The 26,150-nt window shown below is 32.8% G+C and overlaps 2 protein-coding genes across 7 annotated transcripts; both read right to left on the bottom strand.

The window, feature by feature from the left end:
* Nucleotides 1–1,597: 1,597 nt before the first annotated feature.
* Nucleotides 1,598–6,571, bottom strand: LOC131168709 (putative cytochrome c oxidase subunit 5C-4). 4 transcript variants are annotated; one of them, XR_009146102.1, is made up of 4 exons: nt 6,405–6,571; nt 5,816–6,038; nt 2,553–2,653; nt 1,598–1,916 (listed from the first exon to the last, which is right to left on the bottom strand). XR_009146102.1 is itself a non-coding variant. In XM_058140949.1 (3 exons), exons 1-2 carry the CDS (start codon nt 6,541–6,543, stop codon nt 5,821–5,823), a joined length of 357 nt encoding a protein of 118 aa, XP_057996932.1. In that variant the 5' UTR covers nt 6,544–6,571; the 3' UTR covers nt 2,422–2,653; nt 5,816–5,820. The 4 variants fall into 4 exon arrangements, 3 of the variants coding, with proteins under 3 accessions (XP_057996932.1, XP_057996931.1, XP_057996933.1); XM_058140949.1 differs by lacking the exon at nt 1,598–1,916 and having other exon boundaries at nt 2,422–2,653; XM_058140948.1 differs by lacking the exons at nt 1,598–1,916; nt 2,553–2,653 and having other exon boundaries at nt 5,650–6,038.
* A 1,355-nt stretch (nt 6,572–7,926) lies between these two features.
* LOC110669438 (DExH-box ATP-dependent RNA helicase DExH17) lies at nt 7,927–17,118 on the bottom strand. 3 transcript variants are annotated; one of them, XM_021831114.2, is made up of 28 exons: nt 16,983–17,118; nt 16,430–16,512; nt 15,587–15,767; nt 15,145–15,306; nt 14,795–15,032; nt 14,652–14,688; nt 14,529–14,575; nt 14,253–14,290; nt 14,067–14,088; nt 13,725–13,937; nt 13,457–13,613; nt 13,316–13,367; nt 12,636–12,707; nt 12,465–12,514; nt 12,227–12,344; nt 12,076–12,139; nt 11,919–12,002; nt 11,712–11,837; nt 11,429–11,625; nt 11,148–11,336; nt 10,787–11,038; nt 10,585–10,634; nt 10,308–10,328; nt 9,780–9,862; nt 9,491–9,692; nt 9,290–9,327; nt 8,836–9,204; nt 7,927–8,745 (listed from the first exon to the last, which is right to left on the bottom strand). In XM_021831114.2, exons 2-28 carry the CDS (start codon nt 16,495–16,497, stop codon nt 8,141–8,143), a joined length of 3,735 nt encoding a protein of 1,244 aa, XP_021686806.2. In that variant the 5' UTR covers nt 16,498–16,512; nt 16,983–17,118; the 3' UTR covers nt 7,927–8,140. The 3 variants fall into 3 exon arrangements, with proteins under 3 accessions (XP_021686806.2, XP_021686815.2, XP_057996771.1); XM_021831123.2 differs by having other exon boundaries at nt 10,308–10,325; nt 16,983–17,117; XM_058140788.1 differs by lacking the exon at nt 12,636–12,707 and having other exon boundaries at nt 16,983–17,117.
* Nucleotides 17,119–26,150: the final 9,032 nt, after the last annotated feature.

Below are 26,150 nucleotides of genomic sequence, written 5' to 3'. Positions count from 1 at the left end.
TGCAACTGAGTTTTCAACTCCCTCAATTCAGTGGGTGCCATCCTATAAGGAGCAATGGAAATGGGTGCTGTACCCGGCATTACCTCAATAGCAAACTCGACTTCCCTTTCTGGTGGTAAACCAGGCAACTCTTCAGGAAACACATCTGGGAAGTATCTCACTGTGGGTATATCACACTGGTTCGGCTTAGCTTGCCTAGTATCAACCACGTGCGCTAGGTAAGCTTCACAGCCTTTTCTCATCAATCTTCTTGCAACCGTGGCTGAGATAACATTGGACATGAAATCTGTCCTTTCACCCACAACAGTGATCTCATTACCCTCAGAAGTTTTCAAAGAAATCCTCTTCAATTTGCAATCAACTATTGCCTGATGACGTGACAACCAGTCCATTCCCAAAATCACGTCAAACTCGTGGAAAGGCAACTCAATTAGGTCTGCCGAGAATTCATAGCCCTGAATCCTCAATGGGCAACCTTTATACACTTTATTCACTACCACACTGTGGCCTAGTGGATTTGTGACCAGAATGTCTTGATCACACTCCTCTACTGGAACTCCCCTCTCTACGGGTAGTTTGATGCAAATGTAGGAATGAGTGGATCCTGGATCTACCAATGCATGCACAGAAGTGTTGTAGAGGGAAAACATACCCCTGATGACGTTCGGGGCATCTTGCTCCTCCTGAGCTCTGATGGCATAGGCCCTGGCTGGTATTCTAGTGTCTGGCCTCTCAACTGACTCGGATGCAGGCCTCAGTGATGGACCAGCTACCTCAGGTTTAACGGGCTTCCTACCCCTTTGTGGTGCAGGAGTAGGTCTGTCAGTTTGTGTTGGAGCAACAGTAGTAGTCCTCTTCGGACAATTCTTGATCTGGTGTTCTGTCGATCCACACCGTAAGCATGCACCGGTCACTCGCCAACATTCCCTCTTATGCCACTTCGACAAGATCGACAAGCGTAAGATGCAGTGGGCTGGTCCCTAAACACCGCCCCCGGAGAGCGCCATTGATAGTGTGGTGGCCTCTCCTAGGTGTGAATCGTGGCTCGGGCCTCGAGACCCTAACCCTGTGGTGGTCCTGAACTCTGAGCAGGAGGACCCTTACTCTTCTTACTGGGAGCAGAAAATGTACTAGACTGACCTGGACCCCTTTTCTGCTGTCTTTCCCTTCTATTTTGTTCATTGATTCTGACCCTTTCCACTTTTGATGCTGCATCTACTAGTTTAGAAAAATCCGTGATTTCCAATGCTGTGATCATGACTTTGATGTTGTCATTGAGCCCTTCTTCAAACCGTCTGCACCTCTCTGCCTCTGTAGGGACTATCTCCCTCCCATATCTGCTCAGTCTGACAAACTCACGCTCATACTCAGCCCTTGACAACTGTCTCTGTCTCAGACTGATAAATTCCCTTCTTTGCTCTTCTAAATACACTTTGCTAATATATTTCTTCCTGAACTCTGTGAGGAAGAATTCCCAAGTGATCCGTTCAGGTTGCACCTCACTGGTAGTTCTGTGTCCCACCACTGATATGCATCATCCTCGGCAGGGGACACAGACCCACCAGTTCTCCGCTCGGGGTGCAATTTAGCTGTTTCAGCACTCTGATGGTTCTATCCAACCAATTTTCTGCAGCCATGGGATCATCCTCCTTCTTCCCAAAGAAGTCTACAGCCCCATGCTTCCTCAATTTCTCCAAATGAGATTTCTGTGGTGCTAGTGGTGGTTGTGGCTGTGGAATTGCCCCCATCATTTGCCAGTAGAATTCAGCCATTTGCTGAAATAACGCAAACTGAGGTTGGGCAGGTGCCTCAGCTGCTGGTGGAGCAGATTCTACCCTGCCCCCAGATTCAGCCCTTCGTGGAGCACGACTCTCCACCTCTTCCTCAACTGCTCTTTGCGAATCAGGATCCATATCCTATTCAAAATAGAAAAAACAAACAGATCTACATCAGTTTCACCTCAATACTTACAAATGCAATGCAATGGTATGTACTCTATCTAGGCCCAGAAACGCCTAAATCGATGCTCTGATACCACTAAATGTGACACCCCTTACCCGTCTACAATGTAGCCGAGCAAGTTATGCCACTCAGTGTGCTGGAGTACCAATTTATGTTTCTATTACAATTTACTCCTTTATAATTCATTTATTTTCAATTTTGATAGATCTGAATTTATCCGCAAATTTTATAGAAAATTCGGCAGAGTGCCGGCTGTAAATTGGAAAAACAATTCTTCTGAACCTGTTTAAAAACACATCCAAAATAATTTCCAAATCCAAACTCCATTATACACATTCAAGTCAATCTCAAAATATCAATCTCAAATCACAATACTATTTTCAAAACTTTTCTGTTCACTTCATCACTTGAAGCATATTCACAAATAATTATCAACATTTCATTTATCAACATACATAATGCAGAAAACCTCAATAATATGAAATTTCATATATTTACATTAATACATAATTACAGGAGTTTATAGTTACAATTCAAACTAATACAAAATGCAAAATACAAAAGAGCCACCTATAGTCCTAATGTCCTACCATATGCAGTGCAGATGTGAGGTGACTTTGAACTCCTGATGCAGCTCTGTAGGCTCACCCTGTCTGGTGTCTGCTGAGCTCCCCAGCTAGGTCCCCAGTACCTGCGCGTGGCAAAAGCGACGCGCTAAGCAATTCTGCTTAGTGGTGACAATGTAAAATAAAAATAAAATAACATAAAGTGAAACGAATATGCAGAATGTGTGTTTACATTTTTAGTAGACTTAACTTCTGATATTAATTGCATTATTATTTGATTAAACTTTGGTAAGGTTTATTATCATTGCCCGAGTAACCCATACTAGTTGACTGGACTGGATAAACGGGTAAACTGGCACTGGGTACTAAGTACCTCGGACCATCACACCATCGGTCACATTGTGCCTCACGATGTGCGACAGAACAGCTAACAAGCTGTAATAATTATCAGGGTCAAAACCCAAGTATATTAACTCAATAACATAGCCAAAGGCTATTATGTCACAGAATGGCATGGGAAAGCCATGAAACACAGAATGGCATGAAGCCATATGCAGTACTGCTAACAGAACCCTATTGGCATGCCAAGCTATCCAAACCAATCTTGTTAGGTATACTAGGGCATTTTATACTTTTAAGTTTTACAATTTTTTAATTTCAAGTTTTGGTGTTACTATTCACTTCATTAGTCAACCAAAATGTTAACTTTTGCATAGACAATAGGTACATTAGTTTTAATACTCCCAACATACCACATTTTGCATTCAAATTTTGTTGGTATTGGTTGCCAATACCATTTTTAAGCTTAATGTTAAGTAAGCAGAATTTTCAGTTTTCATACCTCATTTTTACTGTTTCATTAGTCATTTTTGCAGCTGGAATTTGGTAAAATGATCAACATGAAAGTTGTTCATTATTTTGTCTAGTTGAATTTCCTTTTTTGAATCACTCCATTTGGAGTTTTTTAGCTCAAGTTATGGTCCAAAAATCACAATTGGCCGGATTGAAATTTTTCTGGACTGACCATATCTACAGTCTGAATAAAGGATCGCAACTCCCTTGTTGGATAGGTTCTGGTCATAATTTGGGGTAGCTTTCTTCATGAAAGTTGTTGGTCTATATCTTATCTTGTTGCTGGTAAAATTTCAGGTCAATTGGACCTTTCTACATTGAGTTATGGATCACTGTTCATTTGGTCATTCTGCAGAATCAGACTGCAGGTCACCGACTGCAACTCACTTGTTGGATAGGTTCTGGTCAAAATTTGGGGTAGGTTTCTTCATGAAAGTTATTGGTCTATATCTTAGCTTGTTTCTGGTAAAATTTCAAGTCAATTGGACCTTTCTACATTGAGTTATGGCCAAATGAACAATCACTATTCATTTGGTCATTCTGCAGAATCAGCCTGCAGGCCACCCGGATTTGAGCAAGCTTTTGGTCCACTTAGTTTGGTTTTATGGGCATGGTTTCTTCACAAAAGTTGTGCCATTATGTGTCTAGTTTCATGTCCAATTGGCCTTGCACCAATTGAACCTCTACAATTCAAGTTATGGCTGCCCAAACCTGCTGGACTCATGTCCAATTCTGCAGGTCACCATGGGCAGCCACACCAACTGCAATTCTCACAAATCAAACCACCTCATTTCTTGTTTACACATAACCAAATGGTCACTAATTGACCATTAAAACTCACTTTCATCATTACATGCTCAAATTCCCATTTTTCCATCCCAAACCCTAACCCTAACATCTCAAACATTACCCCACATTCATTTTCACTTCATTTCATCAATCCTTGTGGGCAGCCATGATAGTCTTTTAATTTCATTAAACTCAACACAATCAAACCCTAACCATGGATACCAAAAATCTAGGGTTTACATACAAATGGTGTTCAACAATTTTTTTCTTTGTAATTTACACTCATTCAAAGTCCTTAACATGAATTTAAAGAAAAATTCATGGTTAGGTCACTAACCTCAAAGGAGTGAGATTTTCCCACTTGCTAAAACTCTTGTTTTCTTCTTTTTTTTTTGCTCCCAAAAGAATCACCAAGGGGTAAGGACACTTTTTTGTTTTGGGAGTATAAGGTTTAGTGGGGTGAGAGCTAAGGAAATCAAGCTTTGAAAAAGCTTGCTATGGTTGGCAATGGTGGATGGGTTTGTCACGTAAGGAAGGAGAAAGGGAGAAGAAGTCTGATTTTTTTTGTTCCTTTTCCAGCCCATTTGTCTCTTTTATATACCTTGGTGACATGTATCAACACTTGATTGGGTTGGAGACTTTTAATGACATCCTTATGATGTCATAATTTCAATTTCTTTCCTTTTTTCATCCTTTTGTTGTCCAATTAATTTCAATTAAATTTTTAACAACATTTAATCATATTTTATGTTATATAAATTATTTATTTAACTGGACAAGTTGGCCCAAAAATCTTCTCTGAAGACGAAATGACCAAAATGCCCTCCATTTGGCTTAACGGGTCAAAATTGTCTGTACCGATTGAAAAATTTTTCTAAGTATTTTCTTAGCATTTTAATGCCATAAGAACCTCAATGACCCTTCTCTGGAGTCCCAAAAATTATTTTATAATTTTTTCTAAATTTTTTTTTTTTAGTTTAAATATTTTTCCGAACGTTCTAGTCATGGGACCGACTAATCGTCACCGAATAAGATTGTACGGACTAGCTAAAATGAGGATGTTACACAGGATGTTGTGAACCTTACCTGCGATGCTGCAGCCTACCGTTAAAGGTCTGATCCTCCTCTTCTTCTTCTTCTTCTTCTTCTTCTGTTGATCTCGATGGTGAATGTGAAGTCGTGCGATCTGTTTGTGATTTAACCCTACCCATTTTCCTTTTTTTTTTTTAATTTTCTTTAAAGAAACGCGTCGCCAAAAACGCGTTTTCGATTTTCAATATTTTCAAAAATTGCCCGAAAATGTTTCTCAGCCGTGTCAGGTCGTTTCCTCATCAGAAACGTTTTCGACACTGGGAAACGTGACCCAGTACCGTTTCCGTGCTTCATAGGCTTGAGTAGCTTAAATAGGCCATCAAGGAGCGAAGAACCAAGACAGAAATAAATCCCAACAAAATTTTCAATGTTTCAAAGATTATCAATATTCAATATAATTGGATACCATCGCATTTCAATATAATACATAACATTTAATTACATACGACCAAACATGCAATCTGAAGCATACATTTATTGGTAGATAATTTAATTAACATCTAAGATGAACACATATTAGTTACTACAGTAAGTGTTGAAGAGCCAAAACTCACATCATTTACTCTTCTTCCACCACAACACTGATTTCACCTCTTTCTAAAAGATCATAGAATTCCCTGGTTCGCCTTTGATTATTCCATTGATTCATTTTCCACAAACCTCCAGCAGTAAGGCCAAGTGCTATTCCATAAATGATCTCTTTCACCACACTTGGACCCTTGTAAGCAACATGTGCAATCTTATGAGCAGCACCCATGTTTCGCTGTAAGTAAATATCTGAAACTAGATTAATTATTTTTCTATGATCATCTGATTATTGATAAGAGATATCTTAATTGCAATAACAGCTTCACAAACCCAAAAACATAACTACAAAGATTAGTAATCTAGCAATCCAATGACCAAATCTTTGTTCTATGGCAAGTGAAAATTTTAAATACTATGCTTATATTACTTTTCCTCATGGTCCATAGAAGGCATCTCACAAAACAAGAAAAGAGATTGAAGCCAATTAACAAAGCCTCTCTGCTACACAGCTGGGACATGCCCTCAGCAGGCTTTCTTTAATTAAATTGAAAAATAGAAATGGAGATCACATATATATAAAGGCTATTAAAATAGACAATAGAATCAGAAGCTCACCAGTGACTGTCGATGGAGATAGAACTAAGAACTGCAGAGAGAGTGGTGAGAGAACAGAGAGAAGGCAAGGCGGCTTTAGAAGAATCCAGACAGACCAACAGACAATGTGAGAAAAAGGCGGCAGAGTATTGTCGACCATTAAATGATACTTATTTTTAAATCAATACTGGATTAAATTAACTGAAAAAATCTAAAACGTGTATAAATGGCTTATTTTATTCAATTTTTTATATTTTAAATAATTAAATTAAAACTTTTTAATTAAAAAAATTATTCAATTCTCAAATTAAAATATGAGAATTTTGATTTTTATTTTTAGAATGTTAGGATAAACACTTTAAAGTCAGTGGAGGATAGTTTATTTCTAAGCACCCTATTATTTATTTAGGTAAATAAGATATAAAAATAATTTTATAAATATAAAATAAAAAATATAATATTTTTATTATGTAATATTAAAAAAAATATAAGTTAAATTATACATTTAAATAAGGGTGGGCATTCGATTAATCGAACAGAATTAAACTGAATCAAATTTTAAATTAATTAAATTATTAATTGACTCTAAAAATATTAGTAGAATCAAATCAAAAATTAAGAGAAAATTAAAATTAATCGAAACGGAAAATAATTGATTGGTTATCGGTTATAACCGAATTAATTAAAATATATATATATTTTTTATATTATTGATTATTTAATAAAATATTAATAAAAACATATTTATATTCTTTTTTATTTATAAAAAATAATAAATATAATTTAATATTAATAAGATAATAATAATAAGTTAAATATTATTATAAAATAAAAATAATAATTATAAATAATATAATATTAATAAAATTATAATTAATATATTAATTAATTAAAATTTAATTATTTCGATTAATTTTATTACTAAATAAAAAATAATAAAATTGATAATTAAAAATTAAAAATTTTTATTATTACCAATCGAAAATCAAACATACTCTTACTAAAATAATCAAATTTCATTAATTTAGATTAATTTTTCGATTATAATCGAACAATGTATATCTCTATATTTAAGAGATAATCAAAATTCTTAATTTTAATTTTAATAATGAAATAAATTTTTGTAAATTAAAAATTTCTAATTTAATTATCTAAAATTTTAAAAAATAAATAAAAAATTAAATAAAATGAGCACCTCATAAAAGATTTGAATTTTTGTCGTCAATGCGTCTAAATTAAAACTTGACAATTATTCGTAATTCGTGAAGTAGACATATTTGGGCTTGAGATGAATGTTTTGGGCTTGGGCAGCTTTGTGAAAAAAAAAACAGTATACAAGTGAATCCCAGCCATTCTTATCTGGTTGCTGGTAATTGGCTAGTAAATATCCGACCAGATAAGAAACTAATATTTCTTAAAAGGGCAACGGTTCACGAAAGGATCAAATGACACGGGGGTGCTAATCATTTACAAATAATCGTTATCGAGATTACGAGGTTATAAATTCAAACCCTAGTCAAAGCTCAATTAACGGAAAAAACCATTCAAAAGAATACGTTTCTTTTTAGAGTTTCCTGATATTCTTAGCGTATATAAGACTCGCATCATGCCAAGATTCCACTTCGCCGTATCATTTACAGGATATTTACCGCGTATAAGCACAAACTACAATAACCTGGAGTACGAAACTAAAACAGAAGAATCAAATTTTAGACCATGACACTGTTCTCCAACTACTCATTGCCGAGAGAGAGAAATCAGAGAAATGAAAAAACACTTTCAAATCCATGAAATGAATCTACTTCCTTTGTTTTGCCTGCCATTGCCATTGACCAGCACTGCCTTTTTGATCCATTAGGAGAACAATGCTTCAGCTGCTTCCTTTTATACTCCATGGAGCTTGCTGAGTCTAGTGATCTAGTGTTATCCTTTATCATGGAAATGTCGAAAGGTAAAATTTCCATACAAGATGGATCATTGTTGATTCTTGAAATTCTGGGAGAGATACTCAAACTCTCATATGTTAGGCATGGACTTCGAGGAAATTTGTTTTCTTTCACCTTTGCCCCTGCACTGGAATCACAATCATTCATCACTGTCCCTCCAGGTTCCAAATCTGAAATGATTACAGTTTCCCTCATGATCTTATCATCATAAAACATTTCACTTAATGCATCAGACGCAGCAATGCAAAACTCAGGCTGATTCTCAGTAGACTGTTCCTTGGTCCACATTGGAGACTCAGATTGCATAGTCCTTGATAACACTGGAAAATTATTGGCTCTTTCCCGTATGTGACCAAATATTGTTTCTTCAGTTAGACTCTTCAGAATGCTTTTCTCAGATTCAGAAGGACGACCACCTTGAATAATGAAAGTTAAGCATTGAGAAAAGGAAATATAAAGCTAAAAATATGATTGAGCAGAGTATTGTTATATGGTAAAAGATGCACCTTTGTAATCCAAGAAGTTCATAGTACCCGAACTTCTAGACGGAGTGCCCTGCTTTGGAGCGAGATGGTTGTTGATATTATACCCATTCTGTTCCATTTCTCTGATTTCAGAACTCGGATTTGTGACAATCTGTTGTGGAATTTTGCTTCCCTCTATCTCTTCTATAACAATCAGTTCGGTATCAAGATCAATGTCCTTCTTATAGGGATGCTTTCTTGTGAAAAGCAACGCCTCTGACAATGGAGAAGAGGAAGATTTTGCAGGAGTCAAGATGGGGAAGTTCTTGGCCTTTTCACGTATGTGGTCGAATATTGCTTGTTTAGTTATGACTTTCTGATTGTCCTTTTTTATTTCAACGGGATGCTTACCTTCGATATTTCAAAGAAAAACAGTGCTTCAACACAGGATCAGGCAGAAAATCAGAAAATTGTCCAGATTTGTTGTAAGCTATACCTTCTTCCAATTCTTCATCTATGAGTTTGAAAGTGGGCCTGGATGGAGAATAGTTTACTAACATGAAGTAGACGAACAAAGAAATATATGCAAAACTTCACTTCATCTAAATTATCAGACTTTCATAGTATAGCAATTATGATATTAGAAGAATTAAACTTCCTATTTCCCAAAAAAAAAAGGGAAAAAAAATGGACTCACATTGAGCTGTCTTCTGTTTTTGATTTTTTCAAATTGCAAAGCCTTTCAGCTGAAGCATAAGATATGGTTTCATTGTCATCTTCTATCAAGCAAATTTCCACAGGTGGAGGAAAAAGGGAAGGCTGCTTCTGCCCACATTTGTAATTCATTCCTGAATTGTTGTCCTTCAACAGTACGAGTTTTTCGTGGAAATCAAGACCAACTGCAGGAAAAATCAATATAAATGTAGCACTGTAACTTGAGAATTGAACAAAGTTGAAAATTAGACATGTCATGACGAGATTTTTACTGTATTCTTCAAAAATAAGATCAGCCTTGACACTCAGCTTGCTTTCTTTAGGAGTTGATAGGAGAACTGTTGTGCTGTAGGGGCTGCAAGGAAAACCAACCACCAGGGCTCGAAGTTATAAGCAATTAACTGAAAATTCTGTTCTAAGGGATCATATAACAAACAACATAAGCTGTCCGCTAGTGATCACATTTTCTCCAAGTAATCAAATCTTATATCTAATGCTATTAGTGTTGCAAGATTTTAAATATGTGATTATTTCAGATAAAATTATTTTTGGAATTTGTAATCAAGTAAGTGAAAAAAAAATCAAAATCTTATTCTTGTAGAATATTAGGATAGAAAATTTTCATTTCAGATTAGGATATTGCTTTCCTAAATCTGTCCAAGTCCAGAACTTTTTTCCTCTTCAAACCATTTAAATGACTTCGATTGTTTTTTTCATGTAAGTGGAAAAAACACTTCATAAGAATACAGCTTATTATTGTGTTATTAATATAAAGTGCACTAGGGTTTAAGTCTCTGTACCTGGTAAATTCATCAACTCTGCTGCATCCAAGTAAGATAAAACACAAAACAAGTGACTGAGAAACAGTGATGAGTATAAAGAATCAAGCATAACATAGAGTGAGAGTATTAATAAGACTGACAAATTGTGCATGTGAAAAAAGAAAGAATGGTTCCACTTATCCACTTAATGGAACATGTGAGCACAAAGAAATCCACTGGGAGAAATCCTTCAATTATTATAAGTGAATAAATGGACTAATACCCAATTACTGAATGTAAACAAATTATTCTTCACCTTATTTTCTCATGAAAGTGAATCAGATTATCTTCTTCTGTACCAATAATCTGTAACAAAAAAATTCACAGTTCTTAGGTTCCCTTATTTTGAAACAATAATCTCTAACCAAGAATTCTTAGTTGTGCATTCCTATTTTATTATATTGCTTACTTCAGCAAGGGTTGAAGATAGTATAGCATTTAAATTCAGCAGAACATACCATATCAGCATAATGCCTTTTCCCCGATTGGATGGATTGTGATAACCTAGTGAACGTCACTACTAGCTTGGATTTCCCTTGCCTCCGGCAAACAGTTTCCTCAATGCTGATGCTGACTTTTGGAGGTAATGACAGCAGAGAATCCTTGATATGGTTCCCAAATGGGAACTTTCGGCCAGTAACTATCTCAATTCTCCTTGGATCAGCTTCAGCTAGTTCATCAAATGACTTAATTCCCATTGAATGCAGAGCCTAAAAGCACAAGAGAGAAAATGTATGAACAGACAGAAGCATTTAAGATAAGCATTTTCTGAAAAAAAGGAAAAAACTTCATGTGTACAACAGAACCGTATATTTATACCTTAGCAGTCACCATTCCAATGCGAGGCAATTGCTTCAGCAAGTATGGACTGTCATCCCAGAGTTTCTGATATAATGATTTGGCTAACAGGGTTGAGTTCACAGCTCCTTTATAATTCTTTTTGAAAATAAAAAACTCTTTCATGCATTTGGCAATTCTACACCCATTTGAGCATACAGAATTCATGTCCTAGGTGCAAACAGCAGATGTTAATTTCATCAGTAAAGTTCCAAACATAAGATACTGCACTCAGATATATTGATTTGTTAATAGAACAAAACCTGGGTTAGGGATAAATCATGAACTGAAGGATCCCCAGTCAAGCAATCATTTGCCAAAACAAATATTTTCTCTTCTCTAGTTTGAATACGCTTTTTCCGTTTCCCCTTATCACCATTTACATGAAAGCGAAGCCGCCCATCTTTATCAATGTTGATGTCATTTAGAAGCTTCTTCTCACTGCGTCTGAGTTGTATCCCTTCATTTCAGCAACTAAATACATCATTCCTCCTGTTAATTGTTGAAGTAGAAATAGGTATATAACTAATTTAGAGGTATACATACAAGCAATTTCCTCTGCACAGCATATAACATTAAGTGCATCTTCCAAACTGCAGTTATCTGGGGTCTGCATAATGTGTTTCATCGTATCAAATTTCAAATAGTACTTGGTCATCAACCTTCCAGGCTCTAAAGGCACCAAAGAGGATAGAAATCAGAAATTTCATCCACAATAGCTCTCAAAGATTCAGCTACATGGTTCTGGAGTACCTAGTGGCTTCAGAAGGAACCCATCTTCTCCAGTCCAGATCATTTGATGGCGTGATAACTCGTTAACTTTCTGAACAGAAATCTCTGACATCATATTGGATCCATGAGCGGAGGAGAGATGGAAATAAAAATAAGACTTGTAGTGTAAGAACAGTACCTTGCACATGCTTCTCTATGCGGTCTCTAGAAATCACTTTTCTGACTGCATATTTCTCAGGATTCTTGCATGCAATGCATTGAGTTTTAAATATGTTAAATGACAAAGAATATACAGATGATGTCCTCTAAAAGATGCTAGAAATACATACCTTTTTCATCCTCACATATAAATATGAGCACTTCATCCATTCAATTGCCCTTGCAATATCAGAAACAGTCAACTGAACTATCTCTGCAGTCAAGTGCTCTGTCACACACGAAAGCAATCTGAAAGAACCCAAAAAAAAAAAAAAATCAGCAACCAAACTACAAAAATCACGTATTTCATAGATAATGCACCACTGTCAAAGTTAAAAGATTCATTATGGAGATTGGTCATAAACATACTGTGATTCCACCATTTCACATCCATTTAAGAGATTCTCGTACAGATGGACCTGAAGTCATATATGAAATTAAAACTCGATAAGGGCAAACAGTTCAGACATCAGAAAGGACTAATCTAATGACAGAAAACAAAAACAAAAAACAAAGGAAGAGTATAATTTATTATATTACTGTTTCTCTTCTTGTCATTATTATAACCATTCCTGTATCATCAAATGGAGGCCGACCTGCCCTCCCACACATCTGTATAAAAAGTTAAACATCTCTGTGCAATAAGTACAGAAATTCAAGGATATATTTATGAATACAATAAGAATATACATTTTTTTTCTCTTTCAGAGGAACACATGGTTATTATGGCTATGCATATGTGGCCCTCCATATCACATGCCTTCATGTTGATTATGTTTCACCTCTTTACATGCTTCGTATTTGCGCTTTTTTTTTTTTTTTTCCTCTAGTTACTAAGATATTTCGCCAGGTTGTCTCTTGCCTGACTATGGATTCAGCAGCAGTTTGTGAAAGGTTGACCTATTGGGAATATCCATGTCTATGGTTATTTTCAACCACCTTGCAGAAATAGCGTTTGCTATTTAAAACAGGGGTGTCATTTTCAGCCACTTTTAATATCCACTACAATCATTTACAACGAATCACTCCAGCAGTCCCTCAGACTCAGACTGCATCCTTTTTTTCTCCAGATATAACTTTCATGCGTGAACAAAAATAAAACCACACAAAGTAATATAAGAATACAGCTCTGGTTTTCATATTTCAAGCTCAAATATATGGCATACACAATAACTTCATCAAATTAATTACTTGACATTATATCAATAGAATAAGAACACCTGCAGTATTGTAGATCGGTCATATTCCATGTAAAGACCTTTTTCCTTGTTGCTGTAATAAAATAAAGATTTTTGTAAATCAAACATGAACAGGGACTATTTTTAACATAATTTCACATTAGGAAAAAGTGCCTAACATACAAGTGCTGTGTTGATTTTATGACCACTGTATGTGCTGGTAAGTTGATTCCATGTGCAAGGGTGTTTGTCGTACATAGAATTTGAATGTCACCCTTTAGAAAGAGACCCTCAACAAGGTTGCGATCCTTCAAGCAAAGCCCACCATTGTGATAACCAACTGCCAAAACGTAACTTGTTAAATAAAATTACTCTATTTGACATGAACTTGAGGAAGGTCAAGACAATATTATGTATAATATAGTGTGATAAGCTGGCCTAAGGCCTATACCACCATAAAGGATATATGATTGCATTTGTTTATCACTGCACGATAGTGAAGCTTCCCTTAGCCTTTCCTGCTGTTCTTTGTCTTTAATGAATGGATTTGAATAGCCAAAGGTCATTGCTGTCTGAGATAGTCGCTGCGCTGCTTCTTGTGCTCCTTTTCGAGTTGAACAAAAAACAAGAGCAGATTTCCCTCTTGAATACTGCATCAGAATATCTGCATAATAGTTGTAACCACATGTTTCAGTTATAATCCTAAATTCCATCGGAAATGAAAATTCAGAAGAAGAAAAACAGAAACACATAAAGTAAAATTATCATAAAAAATTTAAATGTTTCCACTTACCAAATATATAGTTTTGAAGGCGCTGGACGAGGAAGAAATAAAAACCATCAGAGCAATGAGATATGATTACATTTTTACATTTGGCTTTCCTAATTAATAAGGAGAGAGAGAGAGAGAGAGAGAGAGAGAGAGAGAGAGAGAGAGAGAGAGAGAGATTATCCAGAACTTCACTATGATGAGAGCCACCTTTTCAAATAGAAAATCATTCTTTGCTGGGGTGTAGCCTGCAAAAGGGAAATTGCAATCATGGGAATACAGCAAAACATTGATATGTGAAGGTATAATATGTGGTCATCCTGTAAAATAAAAATGCCATGTGGCCAAAACCATGTGAAGGGAAATTAGAAGATGTATGTGATCCTCTCATATTGTGCATCCATCAGTTGTGATCATTAAATAGTACAGTCATGCACATGATGAGAATCAAATTTGAACTGAAGCAATCAGCCAAGATGGGTATACCAAAAACTTTAGTTGTTAACTTTACAGGTCTCATTTCTTCTCCAAACCTGCACAAAATTGAAAAGCAGATGAAATAAACTTGCTGGAGGTAAATATCACAGAATAGCACAAAAGGTACCTAACCTTTTAATTCCTTGGGCTGGAACACTAAGCCATTCAGCTGCAGTTGTTGACATGCCATGAGTAAATTGTTGAATGTTTAATCTATTGCCAATGTTAGTGTTAATTCTTTGGCAAATAGCAGCATCACAGAGAGTCAGATTTACCAATGTCCTCAATGTTTGGAATTGTGGCTGAAACTGCCAGAAAACGGACACATGATAGAGTACTTGATTTCATTTCAGGGTTGTGAGCAAGCATTTTTATTCTACTAACTATTGCCTCCAAAGCTGCTCCACGTGGATCATTCAGTAGGTGAACTTCATCGATAAGTAGAAGTGCAATGTCACTGAAAAAGCTCAAGCCACCATCCTTTATGCGATATCGAGTCACAGCATCAAATTTCTATACAAACAAACAACGATACCATTCATTCAGGACATAAAGGGATATTTCAAGTGGTTATAAACTTATAATTAGAAGAAGTCAAAGGCTCATAATATTTTTGCATACTGACCTCAGGAGTAGTTAGGATAATATCTGCTTCTTGTACAGTCCTTATGCTGTAAAATTCATTGTCCCCTGTCAGCTCCAAGCAATTTATCCCCAATGATCCAAATTTCTGATTCCAATCACGAAGCTTCTCTTGTACCAAAGCCTTAGATGGCGCTATGTAGATCTTCATACCACATGAAAAGAAGGTACAAGCAGGCAATAAGTAGCATGCTATTAACTGGAAATACAGAAACTTGTAGCCCCATTATTAAAACCAGCCAGAAGGTAATCATATTCTTGATTAAAAAAATGTCATCAAACTGTAAAATAGGCATCATGCCTGAAGTATAGTGAAAATACAAAGAGAGGAAGTGGGGAAAAGAAATAAAATGTTGAGAGGAAGTGGGGAAAAGAAATAAAATGTTATGTCAAACAGATAGGTGTTGTTGTGTTTTAAGACTTACTGTTTTGAGAGTTCCCTTGATGTGGATAAACCTCCCCTCTGATATAAACCTTGAGAGAAGCCTCAGTATACAAAGCTCAAAGAGCACTGTTTTACCACTTCCAGTTGGTGCTGAGATTACCATATTTACATTGGAATGGTAACAGACAGGAAAACATTCACTTTGCAGTGAATTAAAGTACCTGCACATACCAGAAATGACAACTTACTAAGTATTAATAACTCCACCATGCAGGTTGAAGAAAAATGGGAATAGCAAGCTGACAGAGAAAGCTGCCATTTGAAATCAACTTGAACTTCATGCAACATCAGGACATGGGAGAGGATATTTTTTAGAAAGGAGAGGTGCCAAGGTGGGGAGAGGGAAATGAAGGTTTCTACTTTCTAGCATATTTTTGGCTGACTGACTATTTCAACTAGCGGATATACATATTCATCTTCAACTTAAGTGTAAGAGATCCAGGAAGTCTAAAGAGCCTAGGAGAATCCTTCACCTTGTGAAAGAAGGCACTAATAGGATTGACACCACATCCATGACCCAACCCAAAACTTAAGGTCTATGGATTCATCCCGATTACATACTTATATACGTCTCTCACTCGTCCAATCTTTTTCCGATATGGTAATTACACACTTGCACATTCCCAACATTAAGAAAGAAAAATTCACAGTAGTACATAGCTCTTATCATAAAATTTACATTAGTGCGTAGCTCTTATCATTCTTATGGATATTAATGATAAATTATTAAAGAAAAATCAAGCTACAAGCTGTAAGATTACCTAACCTACTTATTTTCGTATCAAATTGATTGAACATAAACAAACAGGTATCGTACTATTACCTGAAGTTAAAAATTGAACGAAATGGTGCGGGCAAATCTGACACAGACTTTAGCGAATATGAATCCATTGCCAAGCTTATTTGCTGAAGAAAGAAAAAAAAAATTCACTGGTATTATTATTATTAAGATCAAAGCATATTAACGGTCATGGCGAAGAACATGTCAAATATCTATAAGACTTAATGTTAAGCTATTGCTATTACTAAGAAAAAAAGCCAAAAACTACAACAACTAGCAGGATACAATGCATGGATAGCAAATCTGTGCACGAATTAATGCGAATAAGGCAGAAGAACCACGAATCTCGATCAGTAACACTGATTATTTGCTTAGCAGCAGTTCTGGAGCAAATTTTGCGAAATAATTCAGTGAAAACCATAGAATACTTGGAGAAACACAACAATAATACAAAAAAAAAGAGCATCTGAACCGCAATCATTGTATGTGAAAGAAAAAATCATAAACTAGAGGTAACCAAACGGATTATGATCAAAAGTGAGATTACTATGCCATCTCAACTGAAATCTATTAAACGCCATTGTTAATTACTTACTTGAACATAGAAGAAGCAAATGATGGCTTAGCTTAGCGAGAGAAAGAGAGAGAAATGCCAATCACTGAGTCAGAGAGAGGATGACTCGCCCGGTTACCACGTAGAGAAGCAAATCCGGCGAAATTTGAAAAGACACAAGACAGAAAAGAGCGCCAATCTGATCAGACTGGCTCGAAGAAATGGGCTTTTTTTTCTTCAGCCCAAGGGGTTGAGTTTTTGGGCTCTTTCGCCCTGCATTTTATAACACATATAGTTTCCGTGTGATTCAAGCACCGTAATTAATGTAGACAGTATAGTTTAATCACGGTTGAAATTCATCATATTAGATGTTGAAAGAACTAAAATAAAATTTAATCTAGGGTTGTTGAGATAAGTTAAAAATATGCTGTGGGTATTCTATAAATAGTAATACCCAAGCTGCTCAACAAGAACAATATCACACTACATACATACATATTATGGAACGAAAGCAAAAAAGAGATATTATAGCAAAAAAGAAGAATGAGGTCTTCAATTTGGTTGATATTTGTTCTTGTGTGCTTAGCAAGGCTTTCAGAGTCTGCAAATGAGGCTGCGTGTGGATGCAGTGTACTGCTGCTTGTTTTGGGTGCCCTTATGAGATAAGGTGGGCTCAAATTGTCGAGGTTCAATTGGGAGTCAATGCGCATGTGTATGCCATTGCCCATCAAACCCCTTTTTCCCTAGCCCTACCCTACCAAAACCATCAACCCCTCAAGTCCCCAGTGCACCATCTGTCCCAACCATATTGTCTCCAAGTTGTGCAGCATTCGCAGTTAATTTGGGTACTTGTTGGGCTGAAGTGCTTTAGGTACCATTTTCCAAAATATTCAACTGGCTCAGGGATGTTGCGCTATGTTTACGACTTTACGCAATGGGATCACGATTGCTTTGGTGGAGATGAGAGAATTCCTAGGATTGTTTATAACTCTCATTAAACTTTTATGGCTAGTGTTGGTGATAATACTATGGCCATTTTTTCAAAATACATGTTATGATCCAATGAAAGGTCATTAACATGTTGCATGAGAGGAAAACCCTGTAATTATTGGATGCACTGAAAATTTATACTCCCTTTTTCACAAAATATATAGAATTTACTTTCAAAAATTTAAGAGAAAAAAAAATTATAAAAGAGCATTATTTTTTAGTGTTTCTAAATGTATTTTCAATTTTTTTTATAAATAATAGAGCAATTGTTCCATAAACAAAGTTAAACACATTAAATTTAACCATAATATTAATTTCAAATTAATATTTCACTTTTTATTAAAATTATTTCTAATATTTTTTATAATTTGATTATTAAAATTTATAACATGTAACTATAATACTCTCACTTTCATATTTTATTTTTAATATTTACATATTGAATTTACATTTTTAATAAACTTGTATATTTTATTATTTTTTGTGATTCATTTTTGTAAAAAAAACAAATTAATTAATATATATATATAAATAAAATATACTATCATTCATAAAAATAAATAAATAAATAAGATAATATATGTGTGTGGGTGTGTCATCATGATAATCAATGCATAAATAACAATGACAAATAAAAAAAAATGTAAAACTAATATTGAAAGTTCATTTTCGTATACATCTGCAAACAATTACATTTGCTTGCTACTATTGCTCTTTTTTATATTTGATGTTATTTATTTTTTGGTTTTAAATTCAATGGACTATTTCTAATTTTATAAGAATTAATAAAAATGTAAACAAATTTTGCAAATCAAAATCAATAAAACTTGAATATAAACAATGAAATATGGAGTAAATTAAAAAACAATTGTAAATTAAAGAACAATTTTAAAGTATTATTAGATAATAGAAAAAAATTTGATAGTTATCAAATGGCACAAAATACTTACTAATTATGGGCAACATGACAAAAAAAATTCTTTTAATTAAAAATGTTATACACTACAAAAAAAATTAATTTTACAATCGATTATTACAATTAAATGAAATCAGTTGCTAATTGCAACTAACCGAAAAATCGACTGTTATCAGCAATTGATTTTACAATCTATTTGTAATTCCAATTTTTTTAGTAAAATTATTAATCTAAAAAAAAAATTAGCAATCGATTCAAGAATCAGTTATTATTAGCAACGATTTATAATTGGTTACTAAATCAGTTGCTAATCGATATTAGAAAAACTTTAAATATACAATTAGCAATCGATTTATGAATTAAATAATTATTTTAATTAGCTCTAGAGTTAGCAATTGATTTGTAATCAGTTGTAAAAATTAGCAACTGATTTGCAATTGGTTACTAAAATCAATTGTCATTTACAATCAATTCCTTATTAGTTGCTAGTAGCAATAGATTTTTGCAACCAATTGTAAATCGATTACTAAATTATTTCTTTCAAAAATTTTCACCCAATTTTTTTCTTCTTTTTTTTATTTGCAATCGATTTGCGAATCAGTTGCTAACAGCAACCAATTTTTGCAACTGATTTTTCCCCCAAAAAATTTTGCCTAATTTTTTATTCTTTTTTTTATTTGTAACCGATTTATGAATCGATTGCTAACAGCAATCAATATTTACAACCGATTTTGCAATCGATTTTTTTCCTCCCAAAATTCCCACCCAATCTTTTGTTTTTTTTTTTTTTTTTTTATTTGCAAATGATTTGTGAATCGATTGCTAATAGCAATCAATTTTTACAATCGATTTTTTTTCCTCCAAAAATTCCCATTCAATTTTTCATTTTCTTTTTTTATTATTTATAAATGATTTGTGAATTTTTGATAACAATAACTGATTTTTGAAACTGATTTTCTTTTTCTCAAAAAATTTTCGCATATATTTTTTTTTTTATTTGTAACCGATTTGCAAATCATTTGTTAATAGTAACCGATTTTTATAACCGATTGAAATTGGTTGCTATTAGTAACCAATTTTGCAATTAATTGCGAATCGATTACAAAATTGTCCCTCCAAAAATTCTCAACAATTTTTAAAAGCAATTATCAATTGCTAAAATTAATTGCTAATTCACTTATATAAACTATTACTCATTTTCTTTCTTTATTACTCATTTTTTTTTGTTACCTCTTTCTTCTCTTTCTCTTATTTTATTTATTATCTTATTCATTCTAATATATTTTCTTTCTCATCTATTTTCTTAATTATTTTTTTTCTTATCTATTTTTTTCTTTATTTTTTCCTTTCTCATATATTTTCTTTGTTATCATCTATTTTCTTTTTCATCATCTTTTTTTTCATCTACTTTTTTATCATTTTTTTCTTTATCATCTTTTTTCTTCTTCATTTTCTTTTTTTTTTCTCATATTTTTTATTTAATTTATTTTTTTTGACATAAAATAAAATTTTTTGTACAAATATATTTTTTATTAGTAAATTATTTATCGTATTAATTTTTAGTAATTTTTTGTTATATATATATATAGTAATTTTTTTAGTCATTTGTCTTATAAATATGTTCTTATATTTAATTTTTTATTAATATTTTTATAATAGTTATTATTAGTATTTTTTTATAATATTTTTATATTAATTTTTACTACTAATTTTCATTAATAATTTATTATTTTATTAATTTTGAAAATGTTATTTATTTAAATTTTTTTATTTCTTATTTGGAAATTTAAATTTTTTATAATTTTTTTAAAATTAGCAACTGACTTTTCGGTTGGCAAGTTAGTTGTATATAACAACCAATTTACAAAATAGTTGTAAAATTATAAAATTAAAGACTAAATTTTCTACAACTAAATCAGTTGCTAGATATCTTTTTATCAAAAATTTTATTTTTTAAGTTTAGTTAATTTAGCATCTGATTTTGTTGTTGGTTACTATTTACAATCAGACTCATTGCAATCGAGTGAATCGATTGCGAAAATGATTAGCAACCGATTTTAATGGATTAACGACTGATCTTATTTCTTTTTTTTTTTCCAGTGATACCATTAATTTTGGTATTCAAAATTTAGCCTTTTAAAAGCCATAGGTTACAAAATAATTGCCATAAATTACAAATTAATGACCACTAAATATAATTTATTATTTTGTTTTCTTTTAAACCATTCTAAAATATTTAACAATCATGATAATTGAATGACTATTAATATTACGAAAAAAGCGGTTACTTTCTTTTATTAATTAATGACATAGGTGACAATACATATTAACATTAAGAAGGTGAGTTTTGGACAAATAAACAAATTCATAAGGCCAAGTATCTTAAATATAATTTAAATGATTTAAGCAAAAATAAAATATTTATATAATAATATTAAAGAAAATAACATTACTATAATATAATATAATATTACTTTCTTTAAAGTTGACCAATAATTAGCAAACCAAACTTTCTTTAAAAAGCGTCACGTGACAATTTAAAATAAAAAAACTTTTCTTATTTCATACACATAAGATAGATTCATTTTCTCTTGTAATTGTATTTCATAATAATAATAATAATAATAATAATAATAATAAATTTATGAAATTGAGATATTATTATGTTAAAAAATATTTTAAAAGTGAATAAAATATTTACAGTATTCTAAAAATAAAAAAAATAAAGATATAAAAAAGGGGATAATATGAAATAATGTGGGAAAAAAAATACATACTTTAAAATCTATTTAGATCTCTATATTTTTTTTTTCTCGCCCTTGATTTTTATATGGCTATAGAATCAAATTGCTTACGTTTTAAGCTACATATTTTTTAGTATCTCTTTACTAGATTTATTTCTTAATTTGATTTTCACAACTTTCAACTTTGGTTTATATGTGTGGGTTTGTAATTTTGGATAGTCAATTGAAAAAGAATTCAATCATTTTGACTGAGATTTAAATATATCATAATTTTAGGTATTCAACATTTATGGTATTGTTGTTATTATTGTTATAATAACAAATTAATTTTTAATCTATTTTTTCTTCTTATTTTCATTTTCAACATATTTGATAAGTTGTCTCAATGAATTTTTGTTTTTATATGCTTCAATTTATCAGTGATTACTTGACATTTTTTATATGATATACAATAAATTTTGAATCGATAAAGCATGATCAATTTAATATTAAAATGTGATTATATTACAAAATCCTCTTAATTTAACGCATACATACCAGAAAATATAAGCGGTGATTCTCAAAAAGCCCATTTTATTTATACAAATAATATTAAATTTACATTTTCTTAAATTAGTTGTTTGAATATATGACTATTTAAATTTCAACCCTCTTTCACATTTAATCTAGCATCCTTCCCTATTGTTGATGTGCTAGATCTGTGCCATGGGCTAGGCCTCGCTCCAGAGGTATTGTCCCCACGATTGGTGCTAATAGTGACTCAGGGAGATTTTGTCCTAAAAAGGCACCTTTGAGGGAGAGAGAGGAGACTAGTACTTATAAGCGACCTAGCCTCTTGACTCCTAACCAATATGGGACACTTATAAGCATTAGTCTCTCCTCTCTCCCTCAGAGGCACCTTTTCAGGACAACCCCCCCCCTCCCCCCCGATTCTCTCCTGGGTCACTGTTACCACCAATCACGGGGATAATATCTCTAAAGCGGGCCAAGTCAATGGCGTGGATCTAGCACATCAACATTGGCGCCCTCTATGGGAACGTGGTCATGTGCCTCTTCCCAAGCCCCTCGACTAGGGGGCTATGTTGATGCCTAACGTCCCACATTGGTTAGGAGTTAAGGGGCTAGGTCGCTTACAAGCACTAGTCTCCCCTCTCTTTCCCAAAGGTGCCTTTTTAGGACAAAACCCTCCAGGGTCGCTGTTAGCACCAGTCACGGGAACAATACCTTTAGAGTGGGACCTAGCCCATGGCGTGGACTAGCACATCAACACCTACCTTTATCTCTCTACCCTTGTTTTGTCGCATTTAAGAAGTTTGTTCTCACTCGTTACCGATCTAAGTTTGCATCTGATGGTCGCAAACATCCCATAGGTGTCAAGACTAATGTTAAGGCGCTACCATGCTTGACTGGAGTTTTCTTGGAAGCCTGAGCAAAAGATCCAGCTCTTGTTATCAGCTGATTCTTTCTCAGGGCGTTAGCTCAACTTCTTCTTTGTCCTACAGTGACAACTTGTGGTAATTAAATTTTATAATTATTTTATTTAAAATATAGTAATATTATTTTATTTTATTTTATAAAAAAAATTATATATAAAATTCTTTATATATATATATATATATATATATATATATAATTTTTAAATTTTTAATAATTTCAGTAAATACTAATCATGAATATATTCAGTTTCAATTGAATAAATATAGTTACATATTTTCTAAATTTTAGCTATAATTTTTAGTATTAAACTAAAATTTTTTATTTTAAATAATAATAACAATTATGATAATTAAATAATGATTAATATTGTGACAAAAATAATAATTTTCTTTTATTGATTAATTAAATAAATTACAATATGTATGAATATTAAAAATTTGAGCTTTAGATAAAAGAAACAATCTTACAAAATAAGTAAAGTGATTACGAAGTATAAAAAGAATTAAATACAATTATTTTTATTAATTAAGCTATAAATTAATTAGTATAATTAAATCTAAATTGAAGCTAAAGAAAATTCTACTAAAAATATGACAACCATTTAAATTAAATTATAATATTAAACTTTGAAATATATAGTTAATTAAACTGATTTGTAAACTTCTAGTTTATAATTATCAAATGAAAAACTCATCTCTCATCACTTTTTATTATTATTTTATAAATAAAGTTTAAAAGCCTTTTAAATAAAAACAGGTTAAAATTATAACTTAGAAATTTATTTGACCAATTTATAAGATAAGTAAAACATTCTTTTACTCCATTAAACACCTCTATATATAATTTAGGTATGTCCAGTTCAAAATGAACCGCTCATACCAAATAGGCCGAATCTTTCAAACTTTAAAATTGAATCAAAATCAATTTTAATAAAACCAAATTAAACCAAACTAAATCGATTTTAATTCAATTTGATTGGATTCAAAATTCAATTTTGAAGAACAAATGCAGAATAGCAAAATTTCAATTTTTTCTCCTCTAAATCCTTAGCCTCAAATCAAAATTTCAATTCATAAAATAAAAATTGAACATTAATATGAAGCAAATCTCATCAACAAACAAATAAATCTCCAAAACTACCTGTTTCCAAAAAAAAAAATCTCCAAAACTACCAAATTTCATCAACAATTATTGTTTCTATCACAAGATACAGTCATAGCTCTATAACATATGCAATGGGTATAAAATTTTTAAAAAGAAAACCTAATGTAGAATATAAAACCCACAAAGTAACATATTATGCAATGGGTAGACAATAAACTCCCTTTCAAGATTCATTTTCTTCTCAATCACACCCATTGGCCAATGCAAATCAAAGTCATTAGAATTTATTCATCACACGATGGAAAGCAATGCTTGGTACTTTGTTGTGATTGTGAGGGAGTGAGAAGGGAGATGGGTCTAAGTTGGTGAGTAGGGGTGACCAAACCGAACTGAAGAAATAAAAAATCATTAAAACTAAAATCAAACCAAATCTATTTAGAAAAGTTAATCGAATTAAATTGAATTGAAATAAATTAGTTTGATTTGATTTAATTGATTGGTTATCTACCAAATCCCATTTTTCTTTAGGTTGAGGAATTGCTCAGATGAATAGAAATATAGGTGGGAGATCAAAAAGCCAAAAACTTCCCTAATGCTATAACATGTGTTGTGAAGCTTTGTAAACCAAATGCCATATACTTTCACTCCTATAAGATTTTGCCGTGACTTTAAAAAATGAAATGGGCCAAAAATTAATTCCTTTAATGTGGCATGATATTAATTGATATTTATTTTAATTAAAACAAATTCTAATTTTAATTGTATAAGGATGTCACGACCCAATTTTTGGGTTGAATCGGCACTAGAACTTGGATTGACATAAGGCCCTAGAAACTTGTAGTAAGCCTAAGTAGTCTACAACCTAACAACAAAGCCCAAAAAGGAAGACCCAAAATCAAGAAAACAGATGGATGAAGTCCTGCCATAAAATGAACAATCCAACGGAAGAAAACTTACTCGACCTGTATCACAAACAAAATCACAATTGGGGAGCTCAGATCACCCTCACAAACCAAATCAACATCCAATGTCAAAATGGGGAGCTCAGCTCACCCTAAATCCAATATCACATAAGAACCTTAAGTCAAATACATTAGTTTTACATTACAAGAATACCATTATAATCATTGCGAAGTTCTAGATTTGAATAACAAAATTAACAAGTAATACATTAATCATTTCAAGTTCCTTGCAAGAAAGAAAGCAGGTTAACTCCAAAATAATATGCACTTGCCATCTGGGGAAAAATAATTGAACAGGGGTGAGTGTTTAACTTAGAGAGTTTAGATATTAATTATAAATATAATCTCTATAACTATCTACAATTAATGCATCCCTAAGTATGAAATGCACACAAAATATATGCAACAATTAAATCATTCAATACTTGCACAAGAAGATACTTTGGAGTTGCACGCGCACCCAGTAAAGTATTTTCATACATAACTATGGGAGCTGATCTCCTATTATCTCCTATTCAGCTCTCTTAATCCAAGACCTGCCAACAAGCTCAACTTAAGCTGAACTTTTACTTAAATCCAAGTGTGGGGGCCAGCGAGATCAACTCAAAGCCATGCTTTACTCTGACTTTTTATATCCATAAGGACTGGGTTCTAATGAGAATAGCTCAAGCCGTGACTATCCATCCAATCCATATCCATCATATGCCGTATATACCTATATATAACACACATAGAGCTCCAAATTATCTTCAGGGCGGCAAACACAAGTAAGTATCAATAAATAAATATGCAATAATAAGAGTGCTCCTAATTTATTTAACTAAGCATGTAAATATATTTATAAAATGCATGAGCATGTCAAAAATATATAAATAATATTGAAATTATAAAATATAATCAATATCCAACTCACAGTGTAACCTAATGCTTATTAGTTTTTCTCAGAAGAAGAAAATGGTTGATTTAGATCTCCTAAGAAAACATACCAAAGAACTATCAAGAATAAACCAACAACAATTAATTAAAGAAACAAAAGACTTCTTAGATTCGTGTTAAA

Source organism: Hevea brasiliensis, chromosome 18, assembly GCF_030052815.1.
Source record: "Hevea brasiliensis isolate MT/VB/25A 57/8 chromosome 18, ASM3005281v1, whole genome shotgun sequence".
In the NCBI taxonomy this organism is placed as follows: Eukaryota; Viridiplantae; Streptophyta; class Magnoliopsida; order Malpighiales; family Euphorbiaceae; genus Hevea; species Hevea brasiliensis.
The sequence above is the reverse complement of the archived record's forward strand: the minus strand, read 5'-3'. Positions and strand labels throughout refer to the sequence as shown.